We start from the raw sequence: 13,591 nt of genomic DNA on the forward strand, positions 1-13,591 counted from the left end.
GTTTTTGCGATGGGGGGGGCCTTGCACGCATTAATCAGTTTTCCACTGTTTCCTATGAGAAACATTGTTTCGTCTTACGAACTTTTCACCTTACGAACCTCCTCCCGGAACCAATTAAGTTCATAAGACAAGGTATCACTGTAATATATTTTTTGCAAAAGAGAGGTGTTGCCTGTGCTTGTTGCAAGAAAATGAAACTACCTTTCTTATACTTTATGCTTTCATGCTTCTACACTGCATGCAGTGGCAAGCTCATCAAATAATGTGTTTCTTAACTCTCAGAGGAGGAAGATAATCTCTTCATTTTAGCTGACAGGTTTCTGGAGTCACCAAAGGAGTTGCAATTGCCACCACTATCAGTCACTCAGTGGTTTAGCAATTTGGTTGAGTTTTTACATTGGCAATGGCATTTGTCTATACCACTTAGTTTTTTCACAATGGCCTTTTTAAAATTTCCTAGCAAGCATGTTTGTTTTGGCCTTTAACTGAAAAATTAAGTAATATAATTTTCTCAGTGACTTTCACATCTTCCAGGCCTGAAACCAGCGATGGACTACGAGCTGGAATGCTAAATTGTGCTCGCCGCCGCGGCTCGTAAGTTCTTGCGGGACCAGCACGATTTTACTGCTGCGTCTGTGGAGGTAGCAAAATTGCGGCTGTGTTTCGGTGAGGTTTTACCTGCGGCTCTGTGCGCGGTTTTGCTATCTCCACAGGTGCAGCAGCAAAATCGCGCTAGTCCCGCAAGAACTTACAAGCCGTGGTGGCAAGCACAGTTTAGCGTTCCGGCTCGTAGCCCACCACTGCCTGAAACCCATCATCTACTTTCAACATAGATTGTGGGATGAGTTGAGTTTTTTTTTAAATATATATATATATATATATATATGATTTCTTGCATTGCTAAATCCTTCAGGGGTTACTTTATTAAGTTACATCAGTGATGTTTCTTTTCCACAAAATCAAATTAACATGTAGTTTTACTATGGATTCTGAAAGATGGAACATATGGGAAGAATGAGAATCCTTCTGGGTGATTTTATGTAAGTGAATTAGCACCATTTGGAGGTTATTCCATTCCATTCTTTAAAAAAAAAAAAGAATGGTTCTTGGTCTTTATAATACACACAGAGAGTGTACTATACCATAAGAGCGTACCATTCATAAGATGGGTGTCCAGATTTTTTCTGTTCCATCTATACTAAACAAAATGGAGAGGTTTATTTTGAGTTTCTCATGCTCTCCTCTTTTTCAGGGCTTGTAATCTTCTATACAAATTTGCCTGAAATAGTTAGCTCATACCTTCTCATTCCCCCGTGTCAGCTCTAATTCTGTGATACTGTGATATCCTTCTGGGGGGTCTGGAAAGATTAATTAAGCAGGAATTGTTTTGCAGTAGTTTTCAATTCTTTGGTCAGACCACGTCCAGACAATATTCCACCGAAATACACTTTTTTTCACACACACAAACAACTGCTTTAATGAATCAATTCATTAATTGCACCAACCTCATTCAGAATACCACTCTTTATTTAGAATATGTCTGGCTTATACAGCTAATGCTACATGTTTTGAATCATTTTCAGATTCCAACTTTTATAATTTTGTCACGGAGATAATTAGAACTATGGAACAAATTGTGACTCAAAATACTAAATAGCTCTGCTAGGGAAAATTGTCATTCCCAAACTTTCTTAAGCTAGCCATAAAGTTAAAGAGGTATTCATTTTTGTTTTCAGATTTATAATATGAATACATTTCTCTCATCTCATGTTTTTTTCCTAGTTTTGATAATGCTTATGTCCCATGCTTCCAGTTAGATTCAGGACTTTGATAGTCACAAATAAATGGCTAAACCCTTTTTGTATTCAGAATATAGTTCACATATTCTGCATACTTTAAAAATAAATGTGAAGTACAGTGTTCCCTCGCTTTTCGCAGGGATGCGTTCCGAGACCGCCTGCAAAAGTCGAATTTCTGCGAAGTAGAGATGCGGAAGTAAATACACTATTTTTGGCTATGAACAGTGTCACAAGCCTTCCCTTAACACTTTAAACCCCTAAATTGCAATTTTCCATTCCCTTAGCAACCATTCAGATTATTACTCACCATGTTTATTTATTAAAGTTTATTAAAAAAATATTTATTAATAAAGGCAGATGAAAGTTTGGCGATGACATATGACGTCATCGGGTGGGAAAAACCATGGTATAGGGAAAAAACCCGCAAAGTATTTTTTATTTAATATTTTTGAAAAACCGTGGTATAGACTTTCCGCAAAGTTCGAACCCGCGAAAATCGAGGGAACACTGTATATCCATTTTTCCTGAAATATGAATTAAAATTGGAATATAATCTAGAATTTTATTTCAAGTGTTTACCAGGTTACACAAAATACAAATGTTACAAAATACACAGTTCAAACAAAGCAATTTTATGTTACTCAATGCAAAGATTATTTTTATATTGAAAAATTTAGTATGTAAAACCTCTTCAATAGAATTGGGAAGATACTATCAGTTATTTGGCAATAGTAAGAAATAAGAACACAATATATATTACAATGAGTTGATGGCTGACCTTTGTGAGCAATATGACAAAATGCTTTCCCCTTTTACCACATTGACTACTTACAGTGGGAAAACTCTGAAAAAGTTGTTTTGAGCCTATGAACATTTGTGGAACATTTGTGTTTTGCAAATCTTTGCAATTGTTACTTTCTGAGAATTACCTTATTTATAACTGTTAATTCTCTAATTCCCATTCAGCCTTTTCTTGGTTTTTCTCTTGCATAATTTTCTAGTTGTTTCTGTTTCCCTCCCAAAAAAGTCTACTTACTGAACAAGACGGATTCTTTTGATATCTGAAATAAAAACTCTTAATTGTACCCAAGTTATTTATTTCTTGTACTTCTAATTTTCTAATAACCAAAAGTCCCTTTGTGGATTGGAGCCCTTTTCATGCATCGGATAAAATAGCTTCTAGTCCATAAAGAATTAGAATCATAATAAAGCAATGGTTACTGGATTTGGCTTTCCTACAACAAACTAACATGTCATCTTACTGGAATTCACTTGAAAACACAATTTAGTTTTCTGCTGATGTCCCTTACTTTCTCTCTCTCCTCAATACGCTGTTCCTTAAGCCATGAGGTAAACTCTTTCTCAACACATCACTATGTCACTTATTTGTAGTTTTTCAAGAAGTCTTCAGCTCATGAGCAGGTTTCAAAGGAACCTCATCTCCATACGGTTTTTTTACTGGATAATCCTTTATCCACCACCTTCAGCTCTCATTCCCCTGCTTTCTTGCCTGTGGCTACGTTTCTATTTCTGCATCAATTAGTCCAGTGATTTATACAACAAGCAAGCAGTTTAGAGGTAAATGGTACACAATTAACATCTCATTCCACCATAAAGGGTATGCTAAATACCCTAGTCACTGCTTTTCTCTGCCTGGAATTGAAATAAGTGTTTGTCCTAATTCATATGCTAGCTGATGTAAAGTGGGCCTTCTTTGTGCCGCACTACACCATTAATCTAATTATAGATAGCTGCAAATGAAGTGCTGTCTGAGCGCAGAGACCGAAGAAAAATAGCGCTTTTGTCATTTAGCATGACTCTGTGAAGTAAGATCACACTTTGCATGGCAGGCTGGCAAAATGGAGATCTGAATAATATTGCTGCCTGTTGCATACTTTCTAATTACGAGAGCCTTGTAAACAGAAGTAAGTGCTGGTGTAAATAGAGCTGTAGATATGCTGTCATTTGGCTTATAGGAGGGAAAATCCTTTGAGTGCTGTTGTATTAAATGATGTGTCCTGATTGACAAGAACCTTGAGACTACACTGATGGAGTTGTCAAAGCATTATGTTAACAGACTGCTCCACTGACTACAGATGTACAGAGCGCGGCTATTCAAACAGCTGAGTTGTTATCTGTTCATTTTACCTTGTCTGTGTTGTAGCTGCACACACACACAGTCTATTTCCCTGTGCTTTTGACTCTGATTGGTCAACCTTAACTTAAAGCCAAAGGAATCTGCTTTGTAAGGCCTAGTCCTTCTTGGGAAATGCTTGCCTAAAGGAGCATGTTGGAGTGTATAAACTAGCAAATCTAGCTTCCACTACAAGAACACTTGTGAATGAAGCAAGGTGTGACTGATGCCTTACTTAAGGAGGTTTGAAGCAGCTTGTGGTCAGTATTATTTTTTCTCTGCAATTACATTTTCTGTTTGCAATTCCTAATTCATGCTATCTTTCCCCCACTTCAGTAAGTTAATTCAACTGGTCTTCTGCAACATTTGTCCCTCAATCTTTGCTTTATTTTTAAACTTTAAAATCCTTTTTTCATGCAAGCTTGTGGTCAGTATTATTTTTTCTTTGCAATTACATTTTCTGTTTGCAATTCCTAATTCATGCTGTCTTTCCCCCACTTCAGTAAGTTAATTCAACTGGACTTCTGCAACATTCGTCCCTCAATCTTTGCTTTATTTTTAAAAAACTTTAAAATCCTTTTTTTCATGCAAGGCCCAGTCACTTTTCAATTCATCCCGCTTGCAATCAAGAAGTAGTTGTGCTGTATTTGGTGAAGTTGGCGATGTTTGAAAGCTTTCAGTCTACTCCCCCATTCAGAGCCAGGTATTGTTGAGTTCTTATGGTCTTCTCCCATTTTCACATTTACATTTCCTCAAGTTACATTTCTTCTTGAACCAGTCCAGAAGTTAACATCCTTGATATGTGCTCAGGTGTCCAGCAAACCTGGAAAACCTGCGCTGCCTGGCAGAGTCAAGCAAAAATGAGCATAACTGTGGCAACAGCTTGCTTCGTCAGCTACCAATATTTCTCCATGGCTTAGCCGTTTGGTATGATGTCATCTATGACCGCGTCTTAACTAAATGGCAAGTTACAGGGAAATGTCAGGGTAATATCAGGGAATTTAAAATGCTTTCCCCCTGGACACCCTGATACTGCGCAATCCATAGACCCCACTGATTCAAACTGTTTTTTTCTTAAACTGAGAAACTATTTGATGAAGGAATGCTTTTGGGAAGACGCATGATGTTAACTCAGGGACCGCCTTCTGCCGCACGAATCCCAGCGACCAGTTAGGTCCCAGATTTGGCCTTCTCCGGGTCCCGTCAACTAAACAATGTCATTTGGCGGGGCCCAGGAGAAGAGCCTTCTCTGTGGCGGCCCCGACCCTTTGGAACCAACTCCCCCCAGATATCAGAGTTGCCCCCACCCTCCTAGCCTTTCGTAAGCTCCTTAAAACCCACCTCTGTCGTCAGGCATGGGGGAATTGATACTTTCCCTCCCCCTAGGCTTATAAAATGTATGCATGGTATGCTAGTATGTATGATTGGTTTCTAAATTGGGGTTTTAAATTAACTTAAATATTATATTTGTTTATATTGTATTATTATTATTGCTGTGAGCCGCCCCGAGTCTGCGGAGAGGGGCAGCATACAAATCTGATTAATAAATAAAATAAATAAATAAATAACTGAGATTCTACGAAGCCAAAATATTCACCAAATAGCATTTTCTTTAAAACAGAAAAGGGTCCACTTTATAACACTTTTAACATCCTGTGCGTGGGCAAGTCCATCACTGTGCTTCCAAAGGATTTCCCCCCTAAAAGTTCACTGTTGAAGCTAACTTTTTTAAAAAAAATTACAATAGCTCTTTTTCACCCCCCACCCCCCCAAACAAGCCAAAGAACAATAAACAAATACAAAAAGAAAAGGAATAAGCCCATCAATAACAAAGGCCTGCATTTTAAAAGCCTCTTTGCTTACTGGCTCTCACATCTCATTCCAAGCAAAGCAAAGAGTCCTGCAGAGAAAGTATCCAGAGAGAGGGGAATACTAAAATAGGAATAAGCAGAAGGATTGGTAGGGAACATAATGGAGACAAGGAAGCTTGTGCTACACAGCAGTCAGGAGACACTTTGAGTGTCTATTCTGTGCAATCTCAGATATATTCTCTGATACTGGTTGATGGCTGATTGTGAGAACTGAAACTGTTTTCCATTTAACGTTGCAAACTTGAGTTACTTTCAGAAACATGCAACGCTTACTTTTGAAGTGCTACAGATTTTTTTAAAGCCTAAAAATATATCAAAAGAAAACATATTTTGCAGTATGAAGCCAGGGCAGCATATAATATCTGATAGTGACCTAGAGATCTACCTGGATTTGTGTTTCTTTCTAAGGTCTAATCATCATTTCCAATCTACATTGGAATGACATTTCCTTTAGCCTTTGATATAAATTACATTCAGGTATAACTTTATACAGTAATTCATTCTCCGATGAATGGATACTTTTCAGATAATTGGTATTATAATTTATTTTTTGTCTTGCCGTATAACTTAGATAAATTTTAACAGAAGGAAGACAAAAATACCATTGCCATTATAATTTGCAGAAAGAACCATATCCTTTAAACACCATCAGATCTTAGTACATGTTAGTACATTGAAAACTCACAGTGTAAGCAGAATATGTTATTTGGCCTATTGTGGAACATAACAATTCTGATAACTTTTGCTATAAATCCCATTAAGGTCCTTGCTATGTTCTTTGTGTCATATGTGCATTTTGCTTGAAAAGAGATTCTATGAGATAGTTATTTGTGTATTGCAATTGGAAAATGTTTTTCTCCCTCGGAAATTGTAAATTGCAATGGACAAACTTATGATTTAAAGTCACTTTAATTTTAAAAAAATTAGATTTAAAAAAAATAACAAGTAAACCTTAGTTTTTAGAATTGTATCATATCATTTGTAATCCACTTTATGTATTTTATTAATTGTGGTTCTTACTCAGATGCCTGCATGTATCACAACAGATTCCTAAGTCTTTATTACAGAAAGTCCATATACATTGTTTTTATCAAAACGAATCTATTTTGTGTTTGTGGGATGTATGGGTGTTTGTGGTGGGGAAGTATGTTTTATAATAATGATGCTAGTGCTCCAGGGGACTTTTTTCGTGGGGGAATCTCAAGATAATATGAAAAGTCTATGTATTTTTAGATGTACATTTCTCTAGAAATCAGTGAATAATAGAAATAAATTAAAATGTAGTCTTCACAATAATAATCTATCTCTTTGGGTGAAAGTTATCCAAGTTACATACAAGGCAACAAAAACAGTTTTTAACTCAATGTTGTGAAGCAAAATTTCCTAAATATGGAATAATTAATTTTAATTATGTAAAATTACATAAATTAGGTTGAAGATTTTATTTGGTGACATCCTTGCTGATTTGTGCATAAATGATGATTCCTACTGTATATGGGTGCCCTGGTTAATTTAAGTGCCTATATATGGGGGGGGGGGCGGAGGGGGAGGGAGGGGGAGAGAACGGGGAATGTTGTTTAGCTTAGCTTTCGTTATAAAGGGTTTAAAAATATATCCATCCTGTTTGGTTTTGCAGAATAACTTTTTTTTTTAAATAGCTTATTTACAGAGCACATAACAGCACAGTATAATATCTCAAACTGATGTATTTAATGCTCTCCCCTCCTATTACAAAGAGATATTAAAATCTCACAAAAATGAACGAGAATTATATAAAAGCATGAAATGTATTATCACTTTGATCTTCTGTTTGGTATGTCTCGATGGACTAAGTGTTCTTCTGGTAACCAAGAAATAAAATGTAAACTATTAGGTTGAAGTACAGTAGCTCCCTAGCCTGTCTCTGGTTACATTATTACTTTGTGGATAAATCAGAGGATTTAAACAGTATTCTTTACAATGTAGGGTTGCTTTCTCTAAACTGAGAAATCTGGAAATAATGAACACTTTCTCTTAAACATGTCAATCATTCCATTACAATAGATGTACTAGATCATTGGACAGTTTCTAGGGCATGTTTGCTAACCTACGATGGGACCCATCCACTCCGCTCTTTCAAGATGAAATGGAATTATGCTGATAAGGTTATGCCCAATTATTTCTAAAAGATCTGTTTGAGAATGCATCCTGAGATTCAATGGTCAAACATTATTAATTTGTTTGTCTTACTTTATTATATAATACTACATAGAAACATAGAAGATTGACAGCAGAAAAAGACCTCATGGTCCATCTAGTCTGCCCTTATACTATTTCCTATATTTTATTTTAGGATGGATATATGTTTATCCCAGGCATGTTTAAATTCAGTTACTGTGGATTTACCAACCACGTCTGCTGGAAGTTTGTTCCAAGCATCTACTACTCTTTCAGTAAAATAATATTTTCTCATGTTGCTTTTGATCTTTCCCCCAACTAACCTCAGATTGTGTCCCCTTGTTCTTGTGTTCACTTTCCTATTAAAAACACTTCCCTCCTGGATCTTATTTATCCCTTTAACATATTTAAATGTTTTGATCATGTCCCCCCTTTCTCTTCTGTCCTCCAGACTATATTATTATTATTATATTATATATTATTATAATATATTATATTATATGTGATATTAGGCATAACCCTGATTGTATATTGCTTTTCAATGGGCAGAGACCCTACCACAGATGGATTATTGTAGCAAATTCCTTGAGGTATTCAGAAGTGATAGATTGGTTATCAAAGCCAAAATATTTAATTTTATTTGCATTTTGGGGCTATTAAATTTCTGAAGGATCTACTAGTGAAACCTGAGTTAAAACAATCAGAAATCCTAGATATCGTGGCTGGTTGGTCTCAGTGTATATTACATTATTATCTGCTATTCTAATACTCACATTTTTTTAAAAACCAAGAGCTGCATTTGTTCTTTTGTCTACTAATAGCCAAAAATAAAGTTTCTCATGGACTCCTGTCGCCATCTGCTGGAAGCCTAAAAGCAATGTCCAGAACAAGTTTTAAAAACAGATGACCATATAAAAAGATGAAATTAAATTAATTTCAGTGTCTTTGTAAAATATATTAGTAAATAGTAAAAACTGAGAATATATTTTCCCTCTTGAAATATTGGCAATCATTTTGGCTCCATTAACATTAAAATGTTCAAACCTGTTTACAAAGCACAGAAAGTTCAAAAACATTTACTTGTAAATTTACTAGCTTGTACTGATTATTTTGATAGTTTACTTAAATTGAACTTATATTTTCACAATTCTATGATCTTAGAGACTGCAACCTGCGGGCTTTGTACTTTTAGGCAAAAATTAAAACTATCTTTTTGTTTCACTTTTTTTTTGAGGAATATCTTTAGTTTTGTACATTAATAGGGCTATACCTCTTGAATAAGTTATCAATTTTCTTACATTTACTTCTTGGAAGCATGACTGACAGAAGATAGAGAGAGAGAAAGTGCACATAATATACTGCTCAAAAAAATAAAGGGAACACTCAAATAACACATCCTAGATCTGAATGAATGAAGTATTCTCATTGAATACTTTGTTCTGTACAAAGTTGAATGTGCACAACAGCATGTGAAATTGATTGTCAATCAGTGTTTCTTCCTAAGTGGACAGTTTGATTTCACAGAAGTTTGATTTACTTGGAGTTATATTCTGTTGTTTTAGTGTTCCCTTTATTTTTTTGAGCTGTGTATATAACTGGTATTAAAATAATACAATCATTTTAGTTAAGGTTTGTAATGTACAAAATAAACTGCAAATTGAACATTTGCAGAAAGACAAAATTTGTTCTATTTTGTTAAAGTGTATATAATGACAAATACTGGATTATATATAATGAAATCTATAATACAGATATATTTTAAAATATTAGTTTACTTTATTAAAGATGCAAATTGTATTTTCTATTTTAGGGTATTTTAATTCTTATCAAATTTAGTCTGGTACCAATATCTTTTTTTTTTCATTTTCCAGATGTCCAAGCAAGATTAAGATATTAGCACATACTTGTTCTAGATTTTAGATACCATGCTCTTTTAAAAAAAATAATCAATACTGCTTTGATATAATTTGCTTTTGTAACAGTTCTTTCTCGTCTCTTTTCCTTTTCCCAAGTACAAATTGCGTGTGTTGAGCCAACTTGCTGCAGAACTGAGCAAATACATGCTGGAAAAAGTGACAGAGGATAGTACGAGTATCATAAGATCGCCAATGCCTGGAGCAGTAGTAGCAATTTCCATAAAACCTGGTGACCTGGTAAGAGCTTCTCTTTTTCTTAATGTCTGTTTCAATTAAAAATATTTTTCATTAAAGTATTTTAACTTTTAAAAAAAAATCTTTAAAAATCAGTAGGAGTTTTTCTGTTTAGAAAGCAAGCTTATTATTTTTGGTTCTTTTGGAGATCAATTGGACAGTTTAAACATCCAAACCTAAAAAATGTTTAGTTGTCCAGTATTGCATAACGGGAATGACGGAAAATTGTTCCTATTTATGCTGAATTTCAGAATGAGTTGCTATGAAATAAGGACTGAATGTAATGATAGATTATACATTTCTTAGTCCTACTTGAAGCAGTAGTTTGGTCTTATAATATACTTATTTCCAGCAGAAAAGCGCTTTCTGACAGAGCTTAGAAAATATTGTTTTTCTACTAAAACTTTAAAATAAGATGGTTGGAATGTTACACCACAGGTAACAATAAAAATAGTAACCTCTAAAAATCTGTAAAAATGAGGGATAGTACTGATAATTTGCATTTTATATATCGATTAGAACCGTGAAACATTTTATACCTAAGTTGTTGATCCCCGTGGTTTTTCTTAAAAACTATGTGAGAATACTCACATGCCTATCATACCATTTATTACTTACACACACACACAGAGAGAGAGAGAGAGTGAGACAGACAGACAGACAGACAGACAGACAGACAGACAGACAGACAGACAGAGATACCCAAATAAACACACACCACACTGGACTATATATGGATATATGGAATACCTGTATTTTACACTAGAAAAGTTCCCCAGCCTGGCAACTGAATAAATTAGCTTGATTTTAATTTTAATTAATTCACATTCTTTTATTTTATTAAATTATACAGAAGAAAAAGCAACTGAATGATATCTCTGAGTTAAGCAATGCCATCCCTTATCAAAAAGTAGAAAGACAAAAGATACAGAGAAGATACAAAACATTTACATGCTGCCCAACTGATTCATCTTCTGTGTTGGGGGTTACATTTTGAGGGGGGAAACTACAAAAAAAACCTTTAAAAAAAGTACATGTAGAATTTTTTTCTCTATCATTCTTAAGAAAAACCATAAATATTGTGAACCTTGTTACTACATATATTTGTATGTAAGTTAGGTTCAGTATAGTTTTACTGAAACATAACCTGCAAACTCTTCACTTTTTTTGTTACCCCACAAAAGAGAAGATATGCTTGCATTTGCACCCGTTTTGAAATATTTTATAGTTAACATTTATAGATAGCTTTACAAAGACAATTCATTTTAAAGTTTTGCTTTAGCTTGAGTTCCACACGTGCAAACATGTGCTTCAGAGATAACTTCTTTAAAATGAGTTTTGCTCTCAAAAATATATTAAATATTTTGTCTCTTGATCTTTACTTGCTCCCTTTAAAATCTGATAAAGTGTTTGTAAGAAGTAACTATAGCAATTCTCCTTAACGTTTATTACCATGCTAATGCCAATATCCAGAAGAAATTGAGCAGATATTAGAAAGGTATCTATTACTTGCTCCCCCCCCCCCTGGCCTATTAAGGTGCAAAGCCAACCTTTCCTCTATGCCAGACAGTTTGAAGAAATGAGGAAGAGAACAAATGTGTGTGTGTGTGAGAGAGAGAGAGAGGAAGAGAGAAGGAGGGAGGGAGAGAGAGAAAGAGGAAGAGAGAAGGAGGGAGGGAGAGAGAGCGAGAGAGAGAGTAAGAGAGGAGGGAGGGAGAGAGAGAAAGAGAAAGAGGAAGAGAGAAGGAGGGAGGGAGAGAGAGCGAGAGAGAGAGTAAGAGAGAAGGAGGGAGGGAGAGAGAGAGGAAGAGAGAAGGAGGGAGGGAGGGACGGAGAGAGAGAGGAAGGGAGAAGGAGGGAGGGAGAGAGAGAGAGAGGAAGAGAGGAGGGAGGGAGAGAGAGAGAGAGAGGAAGAGAGAAGGAGAGAGGGAGGGAGGGAGAGAGAAGGAGGGAGGGAGAGAGGGGAAGAGGTTTAAAGACACAGTGGGTATTTTCTACTAAGCCTACTTGTTGTACCGTGTTTCCCCGAAAGTAAGACAGTGTCTTACTTTCTTTTTACCCCCAAAAGCCCCACTACGTCTTACTTTCGGGGTATGTCTTACATTGGAAAAAAATTGAAAGGGTCCTTTCAGCGGCGCAGCAGCGAGGAGGTGAAGATTGGGGTTTCCCCTTTGCCTGGGCGGCGGGGAAGACCCAGGGAAGATTCTTCGGCCGCCCAGCCTCTGATCCGCTTGGCAGCGCAGCAGCAGCCCTGGCGGTGATCCTCTCGGCGACGCAGCATCGAGGAGCCGAAGATCGGGGTTTCCCCTTTGCGTGGGTGGTGGGGAAGACCCAGGGAAGGTTTCTTCGGCCGCCCAGCAGCTGATCTGCTCGGCAGCGTGGCAGAAGCCCTGGCGGCGGTTCCCTCGGCAGCGCGGTGGCAGGGAGAGGCTTGCGGCCACCGAGCAGGTGGGAGAGCTTGGCGGCAAGGCACAAAGGATTTCCCTCGGTGCACGCGTGGAGCCGCAGACGCGTGTCGGGGAAGCGTGTGTCTGGAGGGGTGGAGCCGCTCTGTGCAGTTGGGCAGCCCCACCTGCCTGCCGGAAAGGAGGCGGGCGAAGGAGGGCGCAGCTCCGGCCGCTTGCCTCGGAGCCGGTCGGCCTCGCTGGCCGCTTGCAGCCGAGCCTCGGCAGGACTCGGTTGCTGGGACGAGCGCCTTCGCTGCAAGCCGCCACCCGCTTGGCTCGCTTCAGACCAGCGCCGTCCTTCGCTTTGCCAAGCCGGGGAAGAGGCGGTGGCGCTGCGGCGAGGCGAAGGCGAGGGGCGCGCGGGGAGCTTGGAAGCGACGGCATCGGGCTCCCCCCGGCAATACCCCCGTGTTTCCCCGAAAGTAAGACATATGTCTTACTTTTGGGGTACGGCTTATATTAGCCGACCCCCCTGAAACCCCCGATACGTCTTACAATCGGGGGTGTCTTACTATCGGGGAAACAGGGTAGTAGAATTAGTGTTATTCAAATAATAACATGCTAAAAAGTGCATCTTTTTGCCGAACTGCTTTTGTTGAATATTTTGTCTGCATTAAGAAACAGAAGCCGCGTGGTGAGCGCAAAGGAATAGGAAAGATGAAAAAGATGGGAATTTTGGCTTGGTCCTTCTTCTGCTGAAGGACTTTTGTGAGAAGCCCCCAACCTCCAACTGAAGGGCTTGCCGTGGAACCTCAAAGGGAAAAAGAGTCACAGAAGCTAGAAATGCTCTAAGGGAGCCTCCACCTCCATTAACAAATAGGGGTCAGAGTTGAACTGTGAGGTCCCTGTTTCTGAGCTTGGTGGCTTTCTTGCAACTGGGTGGTAACATGAGTATGCCAGGTACCATATAAGTAGGAATTCCTGTATTTCTGTATAATGGTGTGTCTACATTCAAAGGAATATACGATTTTAGGCCTCTTGGTCCATCAACATATTAAAGGAGGTATTACTCTACGTTAATGGGCTGTCTATA

General features: G+C 37.7%; 1 protein-coding gene across 1 annotated transcript in view; it reads left to right on the plus strand.

Annotated features, from left to right (window-relative positions):
• PCCA (propionyl-CoA carboxylase subunit alpha) overlaps nt 1-13,591 on the plus strand; it is a 326,677-nt gene that overhangs the window by 294,135 nt on the left and 18,951 nt on the right. Inside the window, exon 22 of the mRNA XM_070751229.1 lies at nt 9,974-10,114. Coding sequence (XP_070607330.1) covers nt 9,974-10,114 — 141 coding nt within the window. The remainder of the gene's footprint in view (nt 1-9,973; nt 10,115-13,591) is intronic.

Source organism: Erythrolamprus reginae, chromosome 4 (genome assembly GCF_031021105.1).
Source record: "Erythrolamprus reginae isolate rEryReg1 chromosome 4, rEryReg1.hap1, whole genome shotgun sequence".
Taxonomy (NCBI): Eukaryota; Metazoa; Chordata; class Lepidosauria; order Squamata; family Dipsadidae; genus Erythrolamprus; species Erythrolamprus reginae.